The sequence below is a fragment of the Mustelus asterias genome, chromosome 1 (genome assembly GCF_964213995.1).
Source record: "Mustelus asterias chromosome 1, sMusAst1.hap1.1, whole genome shotgun sequence".
Taxonomy (NCBI): Eukaryota; Metazoa; Chordata; class Chondrichthyes; order Carcharhiniformes; family Triakidae; genus Mustelus; species Mustelus asterias.
In genome coordinates, this window is record NC_135801.1 from 159,187,102 (window position 1) to 159,213,669 (window position 26,568).

Below are 26,568 nucleotides of genomic sequence, written 5' to 3' on the forward strand. Positions count from 1 at the left end.
GTCCCGACGTCCGTGGGTGGGGTCCTGATGCCTGTGAGGGAGGGGGTTGATGTCCTTGTTCGGGGGGGGGGGTGTGGGGGGGGCGAATGTCTGTGGAGAAAAGGACTTTAACTTCACTCTGAGATCGGAGCACCCAATCCCGACTTTGCCAGCATGTTCAGGACTCGCCAAGCTGGCTATGTGATCTTCGTCAGGGTTTGAAGTGACACAGAGTGCTGTTTGAACAGGTGATTTCCTCACCTGATCCAGCACTCTGTGAAATTCTGGGAAAGTCCACCCTCGGAATATGATTCTGGGTAAAGCAGTGGGGGCAAAAATGTTTACGAAGAACTAGATACAGTAATGGAGCGGAGTGTTGTGTTGTTTGGGATGGATTAATTGAGAAGGTCTGGAAGGCCTTCCTTATCTCCAAATATGGCATGATCCTTATGAAACCAATAAAATGATTATGAGAAATACAATTGTACGTTTGAGTAATGAACCTTATTTGTGTGTATGTGATGACTAATGGGATACTAAAAGCGTGCACCAAAAGCAGCTCGCAGGCTACAGCGCAGACAAGAATATGTCAAAACTAGTCATTTGCAGTGGTCTTTTTTCCACTCTCACCAGGAATTCATACTGGCCTTGAAACTGTTACACCACACATGAGGGTCTGCATCTCAGTGGATATTAGGGCAGTCCTTATGGTCACTTAGGGGCAGTAGTATCTAATAGGGGTGAAAGTTTAGTTCGGGAATGACACCAAACTGCTCAGATCAATAGTTGCTTGGTTATTATCTGTCTGCGTCATCACACGTCAGTTTTATTGCTAGAAAGTCCAAAAGGTTGGTTTTGTTGAAACTGCCATTAAATCATAAAATATGTTATAAAGCCGATAGCCTAAAGGCGGTTAGTGAATTGTGTACCAGTATTCGTGAATACGTTTCGCCATCGAACACACGACCTCAGCTCAAGTTCTTGCCAATTGTCACTGAGATTCCAGCAAAGATGAGGAGGATATCTTTATACTTGGGAATCTGCATTGCCATTTTTAATTTGAGTGTTACAGCTGCTCTAAGTAAGTAAAAATGTATTCTTTTTTATATATATAAAGTTTCATAAGAGCAATAGTATAACTGTTTAAAGATAGAATTACATTTTAAGTTTAAAAAATTATGCTATGTACAAGTTACTATCTCAGTCACGATACTCCGTTTTTATTCAAGAACTTTCCAGGCCCTACAATTTTAATTCCAGACCAATAATTCAGAACTTAACATAATCTTAATACTTGTACTCATATAAAGTCTTAAAACATCACAATGAATGTGATGTACACTATGGATTACTGTTGAGCTGAGGTGAATATTGCTATGTAGGCAAACAATGTATGTACTTGAAGGATACTGCACAAATCTGTTATTGCTGGACACCTTTAAGAATGTGGCTGTGGTGCTTGTACTTTAGAGGAGGGCCTCAGAGTATATTGTTTAATTTTTTGTGAGCAATATTAGTCTTATTGTGATATCTAACAACATATATGTTCTTAATAATTTGGTAAGTAAAATCAACACTTAAAATAACATTACCTGGTCGTCTTCTCATTGCTGTTTGTGGGAGTTTGCTATGTGCAAATTGGCTGTTGCACTTGCTACATTACAAGAACGACCACAAAGTATTTCATTGTTGTAAAATGCCTTGGAATAACATCCCGAGGTTGTGAAAGCTGCAATATAAACACTTCATTTATTTTATACACTAAGTAAAGCCTTTGAAGATAAAGTCAAAGCATATGTTAAATCACTAAATAAATTACAATTAAACTTGCAACTATGTGTCAAAAATAGAAAGACAATAAGCGGTAATTAACCTCCTAATAGCTAATTAAACAATTCTCCGGCATCTCGACAAAGTGCTACGATACAATGCTGTTTGGTGTTTGAACGGAGTTAAGGTTCTGCGGATCTAGGAAGTGAAAGATTGGTTCAGCTTTTACTGAAAGGTTAAAATGAGATTAAGTTGTGAAAAATTGTGAAGGGCTTTGATACAGTGAGTGGTGCATTTTGGAAGGTTCAATGCATGAAGGAATTATACAGTAGATGGTAGAACCCGTGGGAATATTGACAGGCAGTGAGATCTAGGCGTACATGTCCACCAATCCACTGAAAGTGGCAATGCAGGTGGATAAGGTCGTTGAGAAAGTATATGGCATGCTTGCCTTCATCGGTTGGAGCATTGAGTACAACAATTGGCAGGTCATGCTGCAACTGTACAGAACCTTAGTTAGGCCTCATTTAGAATATTGTGTACAATTCTGGTCACCACACTACCAGAAGGACGTGGTTGCTTTGGAGATGCTATTGGTCTTATAACTCTTTGCCGCAGAAGGCTGTGGAGGCCAGGTCATTGAGTGTCTTTAAGACAGAGATAGATAGGTTCTTGATTAATAAGGGTACCAAGTGTTATGGAGAAAAGGCAGTAGAATGGAGATGAGAAAAATATCAGCCATGATTGAATGGCGGAGTAGACTTGATGAACCAAGCGGCCTAATTCTGCTCCTATGTCTTATGGTCTTATGGAGATGGTACAGAGGAGGTTTATCAGAATGTTGCCTGGTCTGGAGGGTATAATCTATGAGGAGAGTTTGGATAAACTCGGTTTGTTCTCACTGGAACGACAGAGGTTGAGGGATGACCTGATAGAGGTCTACAAGACTATGAGTGGAATGGACAGAGTGTATAGTCAGATGCTCTTTCCTAGGGTAGAAAAGTGAAGTACTAGGGGACATAGGTTTAAAGTGCATGGGGAAAAATTTAAAGGAGATGTGCGAAGCAAGTTTTTTACACAAAGGGTGGCGAATGTCTGGAATGCGCTGCCCGGGGAGGTGGTGGGAGCAGGTACGATAGCGGCATTTAAGGGGCAACTAGACGAATACATGAATAGGATGGGAATGGAAGGATACGGACTCCGGAAGTGTTAGTTTAGGCAGGCATCATGATCGGCTTGGAGGGCCGAAGAGCCTGTTCCTGTGCTGTACTGTTCTTTGTTCTTTGTTAATCAAAGATGAATTCTTCTGGGTAGGGAGTCAATAATTCATTTTAAACTGTCACGATCTGGCCACATGCCCTCTCCATTATCAAGAATATCTATTTCCACCTCCATAACATTTCTTAACTCCAGCCATGCCTCAGCTCGCCTGGGGCTGAAACCCTCATCCATACCCTTGTTACCTCTAGACTTGACATATTCCAATGCACTCCTCCTGACCAGCCTCCCATCTTCCAAGCTACATAAAGGTGAACTCAGCCAGAACTCTGGTGCTTGTAACCTAACTTGCACCAAGTTCATTCAGCCATCACCCTGAGCTTTCAGACTTACAGTGGCTACCAACCCAGCAAAACCTTGATCTTAAAATTCTCATGTCTTCACACTGCATATGAGGGCTTTGTCCAACCTATAACCCTCAGGTATTTTAAGATTAAATCTTCTAATTAAAATTATAAACAAATAGGTCAGAATTGTCCCGTCTCGCACGCCGCGTTGCCACTGCCAGTGAGAATGGAGAATTTGACGCTTAGCCAAATCTCCGTTCACTGCAGCGGGACTGGAGAATCCCAGCTGCGGGTGAGGTCGGAGAAGCCCAGCCATACAATCACAAAATGGTAACAGTGCAGAATGAGGTCATTTGGTCCACCATGTCCATGTCAGTCTCTATAAGAGCAATTCAGTTAATCCTACTCCTCGTGCTATTTTTCCTATATTTCTACAAATATTTTCTCTTCAGGTAATGATCCAGTTCTCTTTTGAAAGACGCAACAAGAGGTGAGATTTTCCAACCGCACTCGCCCCAAGATTGGAAAATCCCACCCGAGGTCAGCGGACCTTTGTATGTTCGCCTTTCGCCTGCTACAATTCCCGTGGCAGGTGGGACGGAAAACTTCCGCCCAGAATCTGCCTCAGCCCACTCTCAGGCAGTGCATTTGTGATCCTAACCTCTCACTATGTGCACAATTCTATTCCTTTTTTAAAATATGTGAACAATCAGATTTTGTTGAAACATACTTGGCCTCAATGAAACACAGAGGCATAATCTAATGAAATGGTGTAGAATGATAAGGTGGAGTTTATTCCTATTGTCCTTCACTAGAGGGACGGCACGTTGGCACAGTGGTTAGCACTGCTGCCTCACAGCACCAGGGACCCGGGTTCAATTCCTGGCTTGGGTCACTGTCTGTGTGGAGTTTGCAAGTTCTCCCCGTGTCTGTGTGGGTTTCCTCCGGTTTCCTCCCACAGTTTGAAAAATGTGCTGGTTAGGTGCATTGACCACGTTAAATTCTCCCTTAGTGTACCCAAACAGGTGCTGAAGTGTGGTGACTAGAGGGTTTTCACAGTAACTTAATTGCAGTGTTAATGTAAGCCTACTTGTGACACTAATAAACAAACTTTAAAAGAACTAGATGTTTACAGCAGGAAGCTATCCAACTCATTTTGTCCGTGCCAGCTCTTTGCTAGAGTAATCAAAAACTAATCCCATGTCCGTGCCCTCCCATCCTCTATAGCCAAGTTTTCTCCTCTGTGTCAAATATTTATTCAACTTTTTGTTAAGCAACGGCTTCTGGCTCAACAGTTTCCTGGAGCAAAGCGTTCCACACTCCCACAACCTTTCCTAACCTTTTTATTCATTCTCTTAATCGCTCTTAAATGAATTGATCCTCATCATTGACTTCCCAATCACTGCCTTCAAATAGCCTTTTACTGCTCACAATTCAAAACTGTGTTGTTACCAGGGAGCGGACTGGGGGAGTTGGGGAGGAACAGGCATCCCACTCACTCCATTAGAAAGGGAGGAGGTGAATATACTGGCTGTTTCACACCAGTCTGTTCCTTCATGAGTTTTTCAGTCTCATGGTAACATTTGTAGAAGTGTTGGGAAAGGTGTCCTGCCCAACCATTTGATCGGCAGAATTAGGCCACTCGGCCCATCGAGTCTGCTCTGCCATTCAATCGTGGCTGATTTTTTTCTCATCCCCATTCTCCTGCCTTTTCCCCATGACCCCTGATCCCCTTATCAATCAAGAACCTATCTATCTCTGTCCTAAAGACACTCAATGACCTGGCCCCCACAGCTTTCTGCAGCAAAGAGTTCCACAGATTGTACAGGGAAGTAGGACTATCAAATAAGAGGGGGAAAGGAAGGGAATAAAGAGTATGACTCCCGTAACAAAAATGCGCCCCCAAGTGACTGAACTGCAGTAATAACTACATGTTGCCCGAAAAATGTTTCAAGGGCAAAGGTTAAATGTTTAAAAGCATTCTAACAGCTAAAAAGAAATGAAACTCTTGGTCTCTATTATTTTTATTCTTACTTTATTCTTTTAATTATTATAAATTTAAAGTTGCAAAAAGCACCAGCTCTCAGATAAAGTTGTGTTTGTGGCAGGAAAGGAAAGCTAAATACTGCCACAAACAGGACAGACTTTGCATGTGCACTGAAACTGAGTTACACTCAGTGGGACAAAAGAAGGTCGTTTCTCTGATTGACTCACTTCTCCTTAACAAAAAAATCTTCATTTCTCTTTCCAAAATAGGCTTCTTGATATTATTAAATTAAATCCAATATTTGAAATCACCGGATAGTGAATGGTTTCAATGTCCAGACTAGATTCTGCAAAACTGCCTTCTGGGTCAAAACTCAAGAAACTCAATTCAGCTGTGTGACTTACAGAATTGAACTCTTTTACATTTTCATGGACGTTGCTTTGAGGGAACCTTTCAGCTTTTCACTTTGTTTAACACCAGCATCTGGATTGAAATTTACACACTTCACAGCTTCTAAAAACGATTACTGACCCGAAGGTTAGTTCATTGTGAAAGAGTCAAGAAAAGGTGAAATCTAGCTCGAGACCTGAAAATTAATGAGCGCCAAGGGAACAATTCTCCAGAAGAAACGTTTGCTTTGGCCCAAATTAATTCACCGCATTTGTTACGGGAATAACGGTATAAAAGGCACATTTGTTTCACAGGTCAAGCTGGGATTTGAGAGATTTAGTTTGAACCAAACTAGTATGCTTTTGCTCATTTTAATGATTAACAATTACATTCAAAAGCTTCATACAAAAGCAGAGCACTGCAGATGCTGGAAACCTGAAATAACTCAAAGTGCTGGGAATACACTGCAGCTCTGGCCAGCAGCTATGGAGAGAGTATAACAGGCTAAGTTTCCCCATGGGTGTTGGGACCCCGACACCGGGACCACTTCTGCTGGTTTAATTTCGCAGAGGAAGCCAATTAGTAAATCACAACCGTATTCACAGCCCACCGAGCAATATGGAAATTGTTGAGAGCTTCGGGTTTCTAGGTACCCAGATCACCAGCAGCCTGTCCTGGTCTCTCCACACTGACACTGTGGTTAAGAAAGCCCACCAACGCCTCTACTTTCTCAGGAGACTAAGGAAATTTGGCATGTCCACTCCGACTCTCACCAACTTTTACAAATGTACCATAGAAAGCATTCTTTCTGGTTGCATCACAGCTTGGTATGGCTCCTGCTCTGCCCAAGACCGCAAGAAACTACAAAAGGATTGTGAATGTAGCCCAGTCCATCACATAAACCAGCCTCCCACCCATTGGCTGTTTACACTTCCTGCTGCCTTGGAAAAGCAGCCAGCATAATTAAGGACCCCACGCACCCCGGACATTCTCTCTCCCACCTTCTTCTGTCGGGAAAAAGGTACAAAAGTCTGAGGTCACGTACCAACCGACTCAAGAACAGCTTCTTCCCTGCTGCCATCAGACTTTTGAATGAACCTATCATATATTAAGCTGATCTTTCTCTGCACCCTAGCTATGACTGTAACACAATATTCTGCATCCTCTCCTTACCTTCTACCCTGTGTATCATAGAAACCCTACAATGCAGAAGAAGGCAATTTGGTCCATCGAGCCTACAACAATCCCACCCAGGCCCTTTCCCAGTAACTCCACATATTTACCCCACTAATCTGTATAACCTACACATCCCAGGACACTAAGGGGCAATTTAGCATGGCCAATCAACCTAACCCGCACACCTTTGGACTCTATGTACTCTATGAACAGTATGTTTTGTCTGTATAACATACAAGAAACAATACTTTTCACTGTATACCAATACATGCGACAATAATAAATAATATCGAATCAAATCTTATCAATGGCATGCAACACTTGGATGTGGGAGACTGAAGGGTGGGCCGGCCAGTAGCCCTATTGAGAAATATGAGTGATTCTCAGGCAGATGGAGAACAATAGGGCGCCATAAGATGAAGGCACTTATCCAAAGGTAGCTGCATCTACAAATAGAAGCCAAAACCATCCTGGGGATCAGTGCGCAGGGAGAGTAGCTCCAAATGCCCGTGGGTGTGTTGCTTTCTGCTCACATTTATATGAATCTGCAAGATCATTTGATAATTCTCTCACCTCCCTCTGTGAAGATGCCACCAACGCATTCCCAGGTAGCTGACACCGCAGGGAGGGCATGGTCCAGGCGCCACTCAGAACATTTCAATGCAGTTCCAATTTTGGCTACTTGCTTGTGCTGGGTTTGTAGCCATGGCCACTTCTGGGAGCGGTAAGATCGCAGCCAACATTTCAGGTTGATAACCTTCCATCAAAACTGGAATATTTTACCAAGGTGACAGGGCTTATGCTAGTGCATAGGCTGGGGAAGGAGAGCGAGGAGGATAAAACAAAGGGGAAGTCTGTGGTAGGGTGGTAAGTTACAGATATTAAATGAGAGGATGGTGTAAGACAATAGAGGATGGCAATGGGATAAATAAAGGAATAAGAGATTGGTATTGAGGAGGTGTGAGCGGGTAAAGCAGAATCATTAGCAACAGCTACCTGCCAAAAGCAAAAAGTGGGGGGATGGAGTGCAGAAGGTGCAGAAGGATCCAAAATTGTTGAATCGTGTTAAATCCAGAAGATTGTAAAGTGCCTCATCAAAAGATGAGGTGATGTTCCTCAAGTCTACACTTCAGAACAGTGCAGGAGAGCGAGGCCAGAGACGTCAGAGTAGGCAGAGAATTAAAATGGCAGCTGACCAGACGCTCAGGGTCACACTATAGATGGAACAGATTATTTTTAGCTTTGTTAGTTTTGAATTATTTGAAAGGTATCGTGGTGATATTTTAAAAAAAGAAGTCGGCGCACATACAAACGAGAAAACTCAACCGGATTTATTTAATCTCTTTCATCATTTGGGAAACCTTTTTTGATAAAACATTGACGCTATTAAAGACTTCAGATGGGTTCAACTTCAGTAGTGCACTTGTTCTGAAAGGTACACTGAAAGGTGCACTTGATTTGAGGCCAAAACATTGTCTGATTTCAAGAAGAAATTAGATATAGCTCACGGGCCTAATGGGATCAAAGGTTATAGGTGGAAGGGGGATCAGGATATTGAATTTGATGAACGGCCATGATCGAAATGAATGGCGGAGCAGGCTCGAAGGGCCGAATGGCCTACTCCTGCTTCTAGTTTCTAAGTGTCTACGTAAAAGTGAATATCCAAACTTGGTGTGAGAAAGACAGCAATTTGTCTTTGATTAAGGAATGAAGGCCATCACACTTGCAACACTGTTGGCCAAGACATAGGACAGAATTCACCTATGCCCCGGTCAGCAGGTTCAATGGCGCTCGGGGGGTAGGGAGGAGAGAATTCTGCAAGAAAGTCCAATAATCGGTTTTACGCATTTGCATGCATTTAAATTGACTTAATGGGCTGCACGCCCAAACTTACCGGCACTTCCCCCCTTTCCCCCTGTGTTCGCTTCGGCGTGAAACAGACATGCTCGGCAAAGGTCAGTTTCGGGTGCCCCAGCTTCTGAGGAGGTAAGTTCAGAGCTTCTGGCGGCTCTCTGACTCAGATTGGTGATGGGGGCGGGGGGGAGGGAGACGGGCCAGATAGCTCTTTGGTGAGGGGGAGGGAGGTGGGTCAGATGGCTCTCTGGGGGGGGAAGGGAGGTGTGTCAGGTGACTCTCTGGTCGGGGGGGAAGGGAGGCGGGTCAGATAGCTCTTTGATGGGGAGAGGGAGGTGGGTCAGGTGACTCTCTGGTCGAGGGGGGAAGGGAGGCGGGTCAGATAGCTCTTTGATGGGGGGAGGGAGGTGGGTCAGGTGACTCTCTGGTCGGGGGGGAAGGGAGGCGGGTCAGATAGCTCTTTGGTGAGGGGGAGGGAGGTGGGTCAGATGGCTCTCTGGGGGGGGAAGGGAGGTGTGTCAGGTGGCTCTCTGTTGGGGGGGAGGGAGGCGGGTCAGATGGCTCTTTGGTGGGGGGGAGGGAGGTGGGTCAGGTGGCTCTCTGGTCGGGGGGAAGGGAGGCAGGTCAGATGGCTCTATAGTGGGGGGAGGGAGACGGGTCAAATGGCTGTCTGATGGCGGGGGGGAGGGAGGCGGGCAGATGGCTCTCTGGTGGGGAGGACGGGTGGGAGGTAGGGATGGGAGTGTCCGCTGCCACTCTGCATATGATCGATGGGGGTGTAAGAGGGGCAGGAGGCTGCGATCGATCTTGGTAGGGGGGGGGGTGGGGGGATAAGGGGGTCAGTTATGTTGTGGGGGTGGGGCAGTGTCTGTGGGGGCCAGGGGGAGGCATTATCCGGCCCGGGAGCGATGTGGCAGGGGAGCGTTTTATTTTACTGTACATGCGCAGTTGAAGGCGCCAATCGGAGCCGCAGAATTTCGGGCACGATAAGCCCCGCCCCCAGGCTTCTGCAGCGCGATTCAGAATCGCTGATATTTTTTCAGGCAGAGTGTGTATGAGGGTGCCTGAGAACGGATCTAAAAGTCGGATCTGAAACACTCCCAGTTTCAAGTCCGCTCGGCACTTAGAATTAAAATGGTAAAATAGGACCCATAGAATCCCCACAGTGCAGAAGGAGGCTATTCGGCCCATCAAGTCTGTACAGACCACAATCCCACCCAGGCCCTATTCATGTAACCCCACACATTTACCCTGCTAATCCCCCTGACACTAGGGTCAATGTAGCACGGCCAATCAACCTAACCCGCACATCTTTAGACTGTGGGAGGAAACCGGAGCACCCGGAGGAAACCCACGCAGACACGGGGAGAATGTGCAAACTCCACACAGACAGTGACCTGAGGCTGGAATTGAACCTGGGTCCCTGGCGCTGTGAGGCAGCAGTGCCAATCACCGTGACACCGTGCCGCAAGGTTACCAACTTGCTATTCAGCTATTTCAAACTAATATACTACCCATTGAAGTGTGAGGAAGCATGTGGGTTAACTGGATGACTTTGAGTTACATAAAAACTAAAGCACAGAACCAATCCATGTCAGTGCTAATGCTCCACTCAGGCCATCTCCCATCCTTCCTCATCTAACCCTACCCTCTCTTCCCTTTGGTTTCATATGTTTACCTAGCCTCCCCATAAATTCGGAGAGAAGGGCGAAAGAAGTGGTAGACCCAACATTAGGTGACAAAAGAGGAATTTGACCTTTGATGGAATACTTCACTATGAAAAGCATTTTCTCCCTCCTCTCCAAGAAAGATAAGCTAAAGGAGCTATAATAACAATTAAATAAAAATGTGTGTCTACTGCATTCATGCTAGAGGTCAAATATAGTGCCAATGTATACTGAGTGATTGTATAATTGATTATATGAGTGTATGTTGTGAACTATGTAAATGACTCTCAGCCCTAATTCCTATCATGTGGTCCCATCATGTGAAGCTGCACTGGGAGCAGACAGTGCATGTAAATAAGGTTGCCTGGCAACAAGAGACTGGAATTAGAACAAACCCATTCAGCACAATCTCCCAGCAATGGAAATTCAAGATCAGCTGAAAAAGAGAATTTAATTTCTTCATTCTTGGGATTGGAAAAAAGGTGCATGGACAGATTTATTGTCCACCCCTGTTTGCCAGGGAAAAAGGAATGGAAAACTTGCAATTAAGCCTTCATGAACTTCTGTCTCAAATTGTTTGATGGTTAATAAGTTAGATTTGAAGTGTAGTCACTGTTGTAATGTAGGAAATACAGCAAATGTGCACAGTAAGATTGCACAAACCACGTGATCATGTAATGTTGGTTGGTTGTTGGTCGTTGGTTGAAGGATAAATATTTTCCTACACACCAGGGAGATCTCATCTGCTCTTTTTCAAATAGAGCCAAGAGATGTGTCTTCATAGAATCCCTACAGTACAGAAGGAGGCCATTTGGCCCATTGAGTCTGTACCGACCACAATCCCACCCAGGCCCTATTCATGTAACCCTACACATTTACCCTGCTAATGCCCTTGACACTAAGGTCAATTTTAGCATGGCCAATCAACCTAACCCGCTGTGGGAGGAAACTGGAGCACCCGGAGGAAACCCACGCAGACATGGAGAGAAAGTGCAAACTCCACACAGACAGTGACCAAGGCCGGAATCGAACCTGGGTCCCTGGCGTTGTGAGGCAGCAGTGCTAACCACTGTGCCACCATGCCACCCTTATTATGTCTCTTTGAGAGGGCAAACTGGGTTTAACATCTCATCTGAACAACATCACCTCTGAAAGTGCAGCACTCCCTCAGTACAGCACTGAAGCATTAGCCTAGGTTTTATGCTCAAGTATCTGGAGTGGGATTTGAACCCACAGCTTCCTGACTCTGAGCTGACTGCACTATCAGCAAATCACAGCCAACACTACGGTAAGGCGGGGGTTCTACTTCATGAACAATGCAGCCCGTGTGCTTAGAGGGCTCCCATAACTATTAGGTAGGAAATTCCAGCACATTAACCTAATGACAATGAGGGAATTCAGAGATGTTGTATTTAACTTGGATGGAAACTTGGAGAAGATGGCGTTCCTTCCCTATCCTTCTCAGTCCTGGAAATTACAAACATAAATTGGTGCAGTGCATCCCATAGATGGTGTATACAATAGGCACAGTACATCATTGATGCAAAGGCTGAATATTGAAGGAGGTTGGTAGCACAGAAGCAGCGAAGGAGATACCTCATGGATCACTAACCTATTAGTGGAAACTGAATCCATGCATGAAGGTGCTTTTGCCAATGTAAATGAGGTAGAAGGGGGATTAAATTTAGATCCAGGGATTTGCATTGAAGTCGCCAGATTAGGGAGAGAAATCATTGCTTAAGAAGGTTTGGGTTTGGTTATGACTGCCTGGTAAAAGCGAAGTGGACAACAGAGGAGAGGTGTTAATGGAGGATGGTAGGATTCCTTCAAAGGCAGCAGAATGTTGAGGAGGAAGGGACTGGATTATGCACCAGAGAATGGCATTTGTGACTTTTGCTTGGATTATACTGATGCTACAGGAGGGCTGCAAAGCTGGCTGAAGAGTTTTGACTGGAGAGGTAGCTGTGATCTGATGGACAGCAATGTATTATGGGACATTGACCAATAAAGCAACGTTAGAGACAAGGTCATTATAAATGAGGAAAGATGAGTTCAATGATTCCTTGAGAGTGCAATGACTGGTGTTTTGAAAGGCAGGGGTAATGAGTCTAAAGAGAAAATAATTTCATTAGTAGCTAGCATGAACTTGAGTCATCAGCAGTTTAGAAAGAATGGGGTTGAGGGAGCAGGAGTTGGGGGAGGGAATGGGGTTGAGGGAGGAGGAGTTTGGAGAGGGAATGGGGTTGAGGGAGCAGGAGTTGGGGGAGGGAATGGGGTTGAGGGAGCAGGGGTTTGGAGAGGGAATGGGATTCAGAAGGCAGGAGTTGGGAGAGGGAATGGGGTTGAGGGAGGAGGGGGTTGGAGAGGGAATGGGGATGAGGGAGCAGGAGTTTGGAGAGGGAACGGGGATGAGAGGGCAGGAGTTGGGAGAGGGAAGGGGGTTGAGGGAGCAGGAGTTGGGAGAGGGAATGGGGTTGAGGGAGCAGGAGTTTGGAGAGGGAATGGGGTTGAGGGAGTGGGAGTTGGGAGAGGGAATGGGGTTGAGGGAGCAGGAGTTGGGGGAGGGAATGGGGTTGAGGGAGCAGGAGTTGGGGGAGGGAATGGGGTTGAGGGAGCAGGAGTTGGGAGAGGGAATGGGGTTGAGGGAGCAGGAGTTGGGGAGGGAATGGGGTTAGGGGAGCAGGGGTTGGGGAGGGAATGGGGTTAAGGGAGCAGGAGTTGGGGGAGGGAATGGGGTTGAGGGAGCGGGAGTTGGGGGGGGAATGGGGTTGAGGGAGCAGGAGTTGGGAGAGGGAATGGGGTTGAGGGAGCAGGAGTTGGGGAGGGAATGGGGTTAAGGGAGTGGGAGTTGGGGAGGGAATGGGGTTGAGGGAGCAGGAGTTGGGAGAGGGAATGGGATTGAGGGAGTGGGAGTTTGGAGAGGGAATGGGGTTGAGCGAGTGTGAGTTTGGAGAGGGAATGGGGTTGAGAGGGCAGGAGTTGGGAGAGGGAAGGGGGTTGAGGGAGTGGGAGTTGGGGGAGGGAATGGGGTTGAGGGAGCAGGAGTTGGGAGAGGGAAGGGGGTTGAGGGAGCGGGAGTTGGAGAGGGAAGGGGGTTGAGGGAGTGGGACTTGGGGGAGGGAATGGGGTTGAGGGTGGAGGAGTTGGGAGAGGGAATGAATGTTTTTATGAGAAACTAGGGAGATAGATGGAATGCAATTTTTTTGAGGTATGATAAGATGCTAAATAATTGTAAGTTTTTGTTTCACTTGTAGTTAATTTGTCACCAAGAAGTATGTCTATTAGCTCCTAACAAATTATTCAATTCCTCTGTTCACAGGTGAAGTCTGTAGGGAACTAATGAATGAAGGAGAAGAGTTAGACCCTAAACCAAAGATCATTCATTGGTACTATGACCCAAGTGTTGATCATTGCCAACCATTTTTCTACAAAGGATTAGGAGGCACCAGGAACAGATTTGGGAATGAAACACACTGTTTGCAGACCTGCTCTGATAGTTATGCTGTGAAGTTCCCAGAAGGAGGTATGTTCTTCAAATACAGTAGCTGTCATATCTTTATTTAGAATTGCTCATTTTGTAAGTTTAAATTTGACAAAAAAATCTATAACTAGGAAAGTTTCTGTTTTTGGCAGCCTTTACTTTTAAAATTAATATCTTTGATCTTGAAATATTCCAGCCGGAATACTTAATTACTAAAGAAATATTTAATTACTCTACCTGTATTTTATCAGTATTTGATGCTACATCAACATATTACAAGGTTAGATGTTTATGTTGTTTTTCAACTCTGACATTATGGATTGTTTGTAAAATAGGTGTCACAAGTTCATACTCTTGTGCCAAAATAAAACAGCAAGTGTATATTCAAAATGTAATGATTGACCTTTGTAAAATAATATTGATGACATTCTGGTTCCAAACAACCCATGTAGCTTATCCATAGCTAAGATGACTAAGATTCAATGAGGGTGGTTGGAGGATGGGGGCGAGCCAACACTGGCTGTGCCCCCTCTGACCCCATCTCCAGGATCCCTGAGGGAATTAAGCCCCAAATGTCTCACCTTTTCCGGGACAGAATTCCTGCCCCTGAGAATAGCCGGTCATCAGAGGCTGACAGCTCTCCATTACCAACAGCACCAGCCACAGTGAGGGCTGCTGCCAGTAATACCCTTGGGCCTTCACCAGATAGAATTATTGGATCGCTAGGGAAAGACAAGTGGCAATAGGATGGGGTCATAGTGAGGGGGTCATCAGCAAAGGGGGGAAGGCAGTTGGAGGAAATGGCAAGCGTGGCTCTCAGATGAAATTTAATTCCACCAAACAACACCAAACAATGAGTTACCAGATTGCCAGCATGTTAACAGCATATGCAGTAAATGAAAATAAAAATATGGTAAAATGTAAAATGGACTGCCAGTTGATTATTATCCATTTTAAACTATTTCCCTATGTCAAATGGCCCACTCTGAGTTTAAGATAGGGTTATGCATGAACATAATGCGATTGAAAGTGTTCTTTGCAAAACCTAATTTGTTCAGATATATTAACATATATACGAGGCACTTTGGGATCTTTGAACCAATGGAAGAACTCATTTTCAAGATCTCTGCTTCTTTTTAAGACCTGATGACTCAAATAATCCTGAGATTATAGCAAAACAAAAAATGAGGGAAGGACCAAGTGAAATTTGCTTTCCAATCAACACAATGAACATATTTCAAAATTCTTTGGCAGACGCAGTATGTAATCTGCAAAAAGAACGAGGGGATTGCGCCGTCAACATACTGAAGTGGTACTATGATAAGGACACTGGCAATTGTGAAACATTCCTCTTCAGTGGATGCCATGGGAATGGAAACCAATTTGAAACCAAGAAGACTTGTCGGAGTCTATGTGGTAACTATCGTGTTTTAATTTTGGCATTGTAAGCTGTTTAAAGCTGGAAAATCATACACATGACTTATGTTCCTACAAACACACACACACACTCATACACAGACACTCAAACACACACATGCACACACGCACAGATATGCAGGCGTACAAGCACACACACCTCTCAGAGGGTTCTAAATCTGTGGAACTCACTGCCGCAGTGTGCAGTGGAGGCAGAACCTGAGTCTGAATCAACAGATTCAGGAAAGAGACTGATATGTGTCTGCTGAAAAGTGGGATAAAGGGCTATGGGGAGCAGGCAGGGGAGTGGAGCTGAGACCAGGATAAGATCAGCCATGATCATGTTAAATGGCGGAGCGGGCCTCAAAGATTGAATTGAATACTCCCGCTCGTAAGTCCAATGTTCCTATGTAAAACATTAAAGTGTTTTCAAACATAGCATAGGCAGATTAAATGATTTAATATTTGTATGCACAAGCTCTGATTGAATACTAGTAACTAATTTCAATTAGCCGTGAGTGCTGAAAGCTGACAGTTGATATAAATGCACTTTGATTAATGTCCACTCAAAGAATTGCAGTCCAATAAAACGTTTACAGATACAGGCCTCATCAGACAACCAAATGCAAGTGTTTTTTAGCAGGGGGGGTTAATGATTGAAGGGGTTAGACGGTTGGATGTGCCATCATCCTGAGAGGAGCCAGAATATACTCTTCCCATTGCTTCACTGTGAGTGCCTAGCGGCTGGGCCTCTCCTCTTCCACTGAGAGAGCAGATGATAACTGATCCTTTCAAAACGCCGATTAATTCAAACCACCAATCTCTCCATTGTAGAAACCAGGCACTGAAGGGCAGCCCTTTGAACTCCTGCCAAAACTGCAAAACGTAGTTAGTATGGACTCCTGTTGTGAGGTCTTCCACATGCAGCAGCCCTGCATTGGACCACACTATCCAGGATAGGCTGAAAAATGGTGAAATGAAGAGTTAAAGTTTATTTATTAGTGTCACTAATAGGCTTACATTAACACTGCAATGAAGTTACTGTGAAAATCCCCTAGTCGCCACACTCCGGCGCCTGTTCGGGTACACTGAGGGAGAATTTAGCATGGCCAATGCACCTAACCAGCACGTCTTTTGGGCTGTTGGAGGAAACCGGAGCACCCGGAGGAAACTCACACAGACACGGGGAGAACGTGCAGATTCCACACAGACAAATGGCACCATGGAAGTTGGACGTGGAGCTTGCAGCCATGGTGGTGAAACTTCTAGTTATATCTCCCAATACCTCATAAAGATGCTTGTGTGAGGCCAGCTATTTTCTTCTCAAAGCTGTGCCCTTGAAGTCCTCACCTTGTCCTCAACAGAGCTTGGCAGATGCTGCTCTCTAACGCAAAGTCTGTCCTCGGTTGTTCCTCCCACCACTGGTATTTGTATATATGTTTCTGGTGTTGGGTGTTCACACAGACTGTCTATGTCTGAGATAGTGTCTGAGAGGAGGTGCCTGTCTGGATCAAAATGGCCAGCACCTCAAACTGATAATGTCATGGAGGCTTGCTGTCTGCCCAAACCTACTGCTGGTGCTACTGATAGCCTCCATGAGGTAAAATCGGTGCTACTAACTTTGTACAAAGCACACAGACCTGAATTTAACCAGCTCTTTAGGGAGAAGCTGGCAGTTGGCGGTGGGGTTGGGGGCAGGAGGAAAGATGGCAGATCAACCATTCGTCAAGAGCCCAAAGAAGTCACCTAATTGGAAAATTAATGGCCATTTCCCAAGCCCACGAGAGTTTTGCCCACCTCAGTAAAGGCCCGCTGCCATTTGGGGACTATGTCCATTGGAAAGCGATGGCCACAGTGAGCTCTAGGAGCCTCCTCTTTCGGCACTCCATGTTCCACAGAGGGCACCCCAGTGGCAATGGCTGCCCGCGACTATCAATTAACAACCTCTCCCAGATCACCCGGGCCTGCTTGCCTGTGTGACTGCAGCATTTCCCTGACCCCACTTACTTCCACTTCATTGAGTGTGCCTGACCATGGAGGGGCCTCCCCCATTGCTGCTGCAGCCTCAGCAACGGCCACCACTCACAATGGCACTGCTCAGACTGCTGACCAGGCTGGCAGATTTCGGAGGTGGGCTGCCACTCTTAACAGCATGGCAGCCCCAACAGCAGCCACTTAATCAGCTACCGTTGGGTAGTGCCCGCCCAGTCTCCCAGCCGCTCATCACAGCCTCCTCCTGTCAGCTCCGGCAGCCAGACTTCAGCTGACTGCAGGACATCCAGCCTATAAACTCCAAACTGAGGTTATGCCGCACAATCAAATTAATCTTCTCCAGCTGAGATTCTCCAGCCCCGTCCACAGCCACAATATTCCAGTCCTGCTGAAAAATCAATGGATTTAGCTAGTGCTACACACCTCCCACGGTGAATCCCAAAACCCCCGCTAAAAGCTTATCGGTCCGTATATGCCCTTTTCTCAAAAAGGAAGAATGATCCCAGAATGCTATGCCCCTCCACCTCTGCTTTGTAGGTTTTATTTTTGCGAAACACTTGGTTTATTCCCAAGACCAAGCCAAACACCTCTTAATAAAAGCAAATTACTGCCAATGCTGGAATCTGAAACCAAAAGAGAAAATGCTGGAAAATCTCAGCAGGTCTGGCAGCATCTGTAAGGAGAGAAAAGAGCTGACGTTTGTATTGCAGCTTTGACAAAGGCTCGTCTGGACTGGAAACGTCAGCTCTTTTCTCTCCTTACAGATGCTGCCAGACCTGTTGAGATTTTCCAGCATTTTCTCTTTTGATTCCAAACACCTCTTAATTTGTTTCCTGCGTGAGGTGCCTGCCCTCTGCAGATACGCTTCAATTTGATACCCATGGGGATTTTCACAGTAACTTCATCGCAATGTTAATGTAAGCCTACTTGTGACTAATAAATAAACTTTACTTTTTGAAATTCAAGACACACAGTACAATCAATGACAGGAACTTCCCTGTTTTCTTTAAATTTTATCCATAAGTTGGAACAGTTTTGGCCATTTTGTTTACTGTTAGGTTAAGGTGCAGCGCGCAATTGGTCAATTAAAATGGACGGCTGTCCGTTTTGTGTATTGTGTGATATAAATGCCCTCTTTATTTCTGTGGGTTTATAAGTAGAATTTGGATCTGATGTAGTTATTTTTATATTATTTTTTACAAATGAAAACCACTAGGTGTCTCCACAGCATAACGTTTAAAGGTCTTGCTACACCATCGTTGAGAAAGTATCAGTTCAATTTTCCTCACTCGGGGAATCAGGCAGGGGAAAGGAAAAAGGGGACAAAGGACAAATGTGTCAATCCCCAGGGTTTCTCCGATGGATGTAACTATGTCTGAGCTTGCGGGTTGCTGTTATAATGAGGGGACATCATTCTCTCTTCAATTGTGAGGTTTGGTCACCTCAGCAAGGCAGGGTTACATCCAGGACTCCTGGGGATTGTCCAAGACTGTAGGATCCTACAGGGGCCTCAGGTTGGGCTGAAGATTTCTTCAGCGGATAGACATTTTTTCCAACCCCACCCCTCAGTCAACCTCAGGGTCTTGGGACCTACAGGTTGTGGTACCCCAGAGGCTGCCGATGTTGGTGAGCAGATGTGTCGCTGCAAGCTTCTTGGAGCTTAGTGCTATCGAGTCATACTAACCAAAAAGCTCCAGCCCCGGTCTGAGACCCTGAAGTTGGGGGGGGGGGGGGGGGGGGGGGACTCATCCTTGAGACCCCTGTGATCCTCCAGCTTTGGTGGTCCTAAGCTGATTGATTTCAGTGGATGCAACAGATAGGGCTCCGCAATTGGTTGCTGTTTATGATAACCATCCAGTGCAGCCATCACATGCTGGAAAGAGTGGAGATAGGCTGGTAGGCAGGGAATGATGAAAAATAGTGAGAGAAGGTAGTCGCTTTCCACTGCCAGGTCTTTTTACCAGTGGCAGAGAAGGGAGAGGATGGCCCTCCCACTGAGAGCTCAGTTGAGATACTTAAGCAGCCAATAAGGGCCTTATCCTGCCACCGCTGGCACGTTAGCAGCAGTGGGTGGGCCCACCACCACATGGGGAGACTCCCAGGGAACCATGGCAGCCTCTGATGGCTCAGGGTTGGCGATCAGTGGGGGGGGGGGGGTTGGTTTAACTGGCCTTAGTGCCCCAAATCTCATTTAACTGGTTGGGAGGGCAGGGCCCATCCATGGAATTTTATGTCCCTCTGGTGTGGGATGGCTGGTGGGGTGGATGGCATGGTGGAGAAACACTTTACCCACCTCTACACGCATTTTACCATTTTTCAGTCCCAAGAACTGAATGCACATTAAGCAACATGAAGGAAGACTTCTGCACAAACTAAATCCTCCCAAACAGGGATGGCCTAGTAAGTCTTCCTCTTGGAATAGAACAAGATTTTATTTTGTTCCTTTGAAGGAATGGCAGCCCCAATGACAAGTAATTAACTCCATAAACTGCATCCGTGTGTCTTCCAAATGGCCAAGGCAAGGGCACCTCCAGTTTTCTGGCCCATCATCAGGTTCCCCATCTCAAACATAAAATGCAGTCCAGTGTGTGTGCATATGTGCACACATGTGTACATGCGTGTGAGTTTGTGTAGGTTTGCATATATCAGACAGGGCAGGTTCACTCTCAGCTGCGATGTCTCCCATGGTTGGTCAGCCAGCTAATAGTCTGCATTTAGACCCTCACAAGAAGAATGACTACTTTAGCAAAGTTGTAAATGGCACCTAATGTCCCAATCAACTGTAACTTAGTAAAAGTCAAAATTGTCAGGCGAAAATTGGAAGAAAATCATGAATGAAGAAATTGAATTTCCATGTTTATTTCATTTTGTAATTTTTTTTTCTCTGTAGCTGCATTTGGACAAGGACGATTCAATGTGAATGAAGAAGAAACTGAAATTCAGCAAAGGGATGAAGGTAGAGTTACTTAAACTGAGAAAGATTTGTATTGGAGTTTTGGAAAGTATCATTTCAGTGATGGGGTCAGAGGAACCCATGACATTTTTTAAAAATTGACCACAATTTTTCTCAAGGTGAAAAAGACAGAAGAACTGGATTTTTGGAGCGAGTGGCAATATCCCCCAATTCCAGCCACCTCAGCATGAGGGACAAGGATAAACTCCAAAATAGAATCACTAGAATCCAATCCCTTCTTAGATTCCAAATCATCCACTCAGCTTTGGACACTGTAACAATGTCTGAATCCAATTTTAAGACTTAAAAGGGGTGAAATTGAGTTTGGTACTTTCCGAGTTCTCCACTGTTCTCACAGTTCTAAAATGGCATCTGTGGTACACATACGTACTTCTGACAGGAAGCAGCTGGAGGTCATCTTATTAAGGAGGGTAGCACACACAATTAATGTCTGCTGGAAGTGGAGCTGGCAAGTCATAACATCAATCATCAATCAACACTAATTTAATGTCAGTGCTACTATTTTGGAGTTCCACACTCCAACTGATGCTATCCCTTAACCTCACACAGCTGAATGTACATGAAACAACATGAAGGAAGACTTCTGCACAAACCAGGTCCTCCCAGGCCTAGTAAGCCTTCCTCTTGGAATAGAACAGGATTTAGAGAATGAATAAAGATCACACAAAGGACAATCTGCTAGAAGATGGAGGAGGAGGGGGAGAAGGTCTCTTAGCATGGGGGCAAATCCTTCTTGGGTGTTCAGGGAACATTTAGGGTTAGGGAATGTCTCTGAACCTCAGATACATTCAATGTTTGATACAGCAACTTTTTACTAAGGAGATCATCATTGAAATCTGCCCACTGCTGCAAACACAACTTCAAATTCAGAGCAGGGCAAGAAGCTTCATTCGATAACTCCATCCAAACCTCTATCACTCAGTAAGCAGGTGCATGGAAACACCACCATCTGCAAATCCTCATCCAAATCATACATCATCCTGACTTGGAATTATATTGTTGTTCCTTTACTGTCGCTGGGTCAAAACCCTGCAACTCCCACCCTAACAGCATTGTGGGTGTACCTACACCACATTGACTACAGTGGTTCAATAAGGTGATTTAATAACACCTTCTCTCGGGCAATCAGGGGTAGTTTCATTGAATGAGTCAAGGGTAATCATTCATTATGACCTATTTTCAGGGGCGACCCAACCTTTGTAAAACTTATGAGAATGCAATTTCCCTAAGAAATTATGTGTAAAAGAAAGAAGTTGCAAATTATTCACACTAACAATGGGAAATGGGATAAGAGTCCTGTACAAACTTCCATGCCACATTCTGTACCAATGTGTGATTTTGATGTTGCATTCCTTTGTAGCTGTCTTCTCAAATTATTTTTATTAAGAAACAGGATATAAAATGTTATAACATTTTAGGAATAAAATTACAGACCAACAATATACTTTTAGTAAAACAAAATGGACCACTCCCCAAAAACTATTTTCCCCAGTTTCGCCAGGATACCAAGTGATTACAAGGTTTTGGACCTTGGGTTCAATTAATCAAAGCTGAGGTTGATAGATTTTTATTGAGCAGGACAGTTGGGGATAGGATGAAAGGGTGGATAAATGGCCTTGAGTTAAGAATCAGCAATGATCTAATTGAATGGTTGAACTTTTGTGATGAATTCCTTTGGGCATCACTGATGATGCAATGGCGAAAATAACTTTCCTTAAACTTGTGTTATTTCTCTTTTCAGGTGATACCGTTGCCATTGTGTTTGGATGTCTTTTTGGCATTGCCGTCATCGCCGTTGTGGCTATCTTTGTCGTTCGGAGGTACGTTTATCAATTTCAGACTGGATAACATTAATGAAACGTACATATTTAAGCAGTTAAAAAATACTTCTTACGATGGGTGAGGCGAGCCGGTACGATCAGAAGAGGGCCGAGAAATTGGGTCCACAACCGATTTCTCGGCTCTCGCGATCTAACCGACACTGAATATCCGGCGAGAATATTACAAGTGAGCCTGGGACACTATCGGCTGGGCTCTCTTGTTTCTGGGCCATTAGGGAGGGGGGGTTGGCTAGGTCTGGGCGGGGTGGGCAATCGTCCACGGAGCCCAACGATAGTGGGAGGGGAGTGCATGGTCAGCCATGAAGGCCGGCTATAGCTGGGGGAGACGATGACAAATCTCTGTGCTCACAGAGCACAGAGATCTGCACATGTGCAATGGCGTCCTCAACTGCTATCGTGCGGCTATCGGGTGAGTTAAGCCCCGCCCACTCCTGCTGCTGGCAGAAAACTGGTTTGGCCTCATTGTTTTCACAGTCAGGTAAGATTTGATTTTTAAGTCACCCAAAAATAACAGCGTAAATTTCTTCCGCTTTCACGCTCGTTCATCACTTAGAAATATTTTGGTACGGTTGCCCCCATATCATAGAATCCCTGCAGTGGAGAAAGAGGCCATTCGGCCCATTGAGCCTGCACCAACAACAATCCCATCCAGACCCTATCCCTGTGACACCACGTATTTACCCTGTTAATCTCCCTGACAAGGGGCAATTTAGCCTGGCCAATCAACCTAACCCGCACATCTTTGGACTGTGGGAGAAAATCAGAACACCCAGTGGAAACCCACGCAGACACAGGGGGAACGTGCAAACTCCACACAGTAACCATTCTAGGAATAGCAATTATGGAGGGCTACCGTTGCTAGAATTCCTTGCATTCCACTATGCCCAATTACCTCATCTACCTCTGACTAAAATTGATAGGTTGAATAATAAGTGTGTAAAAGAATACATGGAATGAGTAACTACTTGCACATAGGGGAATAAAATGGAGTTGGGAGGGATAGATAAAGTGGTGCATGGGATGACAGGCTGATAAACCACCAAGGAGCAGAAATGCGACTCTGACTTAAGCTCAAAATGTATTACATTTATAACTTCCGGAGACGGCTCTTTGCTAGAATATATCCAGGAAGGCACAAATCCTTTTCCTACACTTACAATCAGGCAGGAGCGAAGCAATTGGGGTTGTTCTCCCTGGAAAGATGGAGGATGAGGGGTGACCTAATAGAGGTGTATAAAATTATGAAAGGCGTAGATAGGGTGAGCGGTGGGAAGCTTTTTCCCAGGTCGGTGGTGACGTTCACGAGGGGTCATAGGTTCAAGGTGAGGGGGGGGAGGTTTAACACGGATATCAGAAGGACATATTTTACACAGGGTGGTGGGGGCCTGGAATGCGCTGCCAGGCAAGGTGGTGGAGGCGGACACACTGGGAACGTTTAAGACTTATCTAGATAGCCACATGAACGGAGTGGGAATGGAGGGATACAAAAGAATGGTCTAGTTTGGACCAGGGAGCGGCACGGGCTTGGAGGGCCGAAGGGCCTGTTCCTGTGCTGTATTGTTCTTTGTTCAATTTAACAGGGTGTTCTCTCATTAGAAAGCTGCAGTGCAGCTGGACTCTTAATTGTCTGGAGTTTAACGATGGAGATCAATACAAGGATTCGATGTTCCTTTTTGCTTTACATTTAGTGCACTGATTAATGTTTTTGCCAAGTTCCTCCATGCACCATGACAGATGAACTGGACAAAAATGTATTTAATGCATTTGAATTAAATGGATTAGAGACTTTGTTCAAAAGTACGAACAGGAATTTGATGTGAATGCACCCATCAATGTGCTAATATGAGCAGACAGAGGAATTTTCACCATTTAGTGTTCAAGTTGGTGGAGAGCATCAAAAGTGTTGTGCAACTGTCACTGCTGAGTGTCTATTATTATGACTCAATAAACATTCCTTCTCTTCATCAGGAAAAAGCATAACAGCCAGAGAAGCAAATCAAAAGGAACAACAGAAGTAGAGATGCAGTAAAGCACTGCACCATCTGCCAATATGAGGAAGAAATATGTTTCCAGAAGATTTACTCCCATTTGTTGGAAGGATTCCTTGAAATTCTTTATTTTAGATAATGATTTTTGTACATTGACTTTTTAAAGACCTGGTAAATAGAAAATATTTTGAAATACTCCATAAATTTACCCATGCTTCTCTTTTGTAAATGCAAAGAACACAATTCTTCATCTGTGCATGTGTGTTAAAAGCAGTGGTGAATCCTATTATATTACTTATATCCATATATAATATGTGTTTTATATATGATTGTGCGTGTATAATAAGATGGTTAACTGTGTATTGACTAAATGGGAAACAAGTTGGAATTTGATTTATTTTGCTTATATCTGCATTTTTGCCAAAAAAAATGACAAATTGAGGTCTATGCCTTTGAATTTGACTCAAATTTACTTTTTAAGACTTGATTAATATGTTGGACAACGAAAATTGTACCCGGAACTAATTCTTACGGAGAGGATCGTTTGACAAAAACACAGTACAAAATATTACAAACATAATAAATACGAAGAATAAACTCAAGTATATGTATCCTGCTTACAGACGAGGGTATTCAATTACAATACATTTAACTAAATAACGTTTTTGCCATGCACAGAATTAACCAAAAAGAAATCTTCTGATATAGTGAGGAGCAAAACATTCATATGTATGTCCATAAGTGTGACCTGTTTGGTAGCTGCCTTTCAACATATTTCAACCTTAATTCTATAAATACCTCCAACCTTTCGGGATAGTAAAATATTCTGCAAGAGAAGTCATGTCAGAATATAAATACTGAAATCTATCTTACACAATACAATGTTTTTTTTATACAGCCAGCTTTTTATACTGTGTAATGCAATCTGATTACTTCTTCCTTGTTGTTACAGTAAATAGCATTGCTGTGTTGCTTTCAACCTTGTGAATAGACAATAGCGCTGAGGAGTTTGATCCAATTGCTTTTGAAAATTCAGGCAGAAGAACAGGGTCTCAATTTTCAAACATTCACTTATACAGCTATAACTCATTGTGCTTATACATTTAATGGAAATATTCATCATGCGTCAGCATCTTTATCAATAACTCCAGTTTTGTTATGGGAAGATGAGTACTGAATAAAGTTTTATTTGCCTATACCTCCAACCCCCCTCCCTACTAAAGTTTATTCCCTTTAAGACTGTGTTCAAGGGAGTTCTACCCATTTTATCCTCTGAATATCCAGTGGAACAATGGAAGTTTAGTATTTGTTCTATGACAGGCTTTCAAGCAGCTCCAAAAATGTTCCCACACGCAACATTGAGTAAGATCGATGCTTTGGAACTCAGTAAGCAGCAGAACTTCAGACCTTAAAGTGAAGTCATATTAGGCACGACTCCACATGAGCAGCAGAAGAATGCAATGTGCGTTGTTCTAATATTCCTGTCTTAAGTAAAACATACCCCAAAACCTGCCCTTGGCAGCAAAGAAGATTAATATACGATGCACCTATTGTCCAAAGCTTGAAAAATCTTCAATTAAGAAAATATCATAACAACATAAGGTTGTTAAAGTTTATTCATTAGTCACAAGTAAGGCTTACATTAACACTGCAATGAAGTTATTGTGAAATTCCCCTAGTCGCCACAGTCCGGTGCCTATTCGGGTCAATGCACCTAACCAGCACTTCTTTCAGAATGTGGGAGGAAACCGGAGCACCCGGAGGAAACCCACACAGACATGGGGAGAATGTGCAAACTCCACACAGACAGTGACCCAAGCTGGGAATCATCTGTGAAGCAGCAGTGCTAACCACTGTTAACCATAGTTTTGCCTATGGTGCCATTTCTTCATACAAAGCCTGATATGAGCTCCAGTAAACCCTTCTAGTCATATAGACCGAATGGTTGTACAGCATAAGAAAGAAAAACAGTAAAATAAATCTGTTAGTAATCTCATGGAGTGGCACATTAAGTGATAATTGAACCTTTAGTTCTTCCAATATTTAACTAATTCAACAGTGATTTAGTTATCCACTTGAATTTGTCAACATGCAAATGCCATTTAATTTTTAAAGGAATTCAATATTTTGTCAAGCCCATAGACTATGATCATTTTGTGTTTCTACAAAGAATAAACTGTTGAGTGTTATATATTTGACATGCCAGCGTTAAAAATAAAGTTGATGCAACAGTGCCTTTGGTTCTATAAGCCATCATATTTTGATGTCTTTATATTGTCTTTGCTTTACCATATAGGAAAGAGTTTAGTTGTTGTTTTTGGTGGTAATATTTGCATACAGTTGTGGTATCATGTTTTCTATTTTTAGCATCACATTTGACATTGACCTGTCGAAATCCATGTAGGAGATTTCTAAGGGTAATGATCCTTGGGTTGTTACCACAGTTGGCATAGCTTCAAGCAAATTAGCGAATTAAACTTGTGGCTCA

At 44.2% G+C, this 26,568-nt stretch overlaps 1 protein-coding gene across 1 annotated transcript; it reads left to right on the top strand.

Moving 5' to 3' along the window:
* Positions 1–825: 825 nt before the first annotated feature.
* tfpil (tissue factor pathway inhibitor-like) lies at positions 826–26,348 on the top strand. The gene is made up of 6 exons (XM_078221766.1): positions 826–1,060; positions 13,708–13,911; positions 15,124–15,285; positions 20,168–20,233; positions 21,993–22,071; positions 24,061–26,348. The coding sequence occupies exons 1-6, from the start codon at positions 991–993 to the stop codon at positions 24,119–24,121; spliced, it is 642 nt and encodes a 213-aa protein (XP_078077892.1). The 5' UTR covers positions 826–990; the 3' UTR covers positions 24,122–26,348.
* The last annotated feature ends 220 nt before the right edge of the window (positions 26,349–26,568 follow it).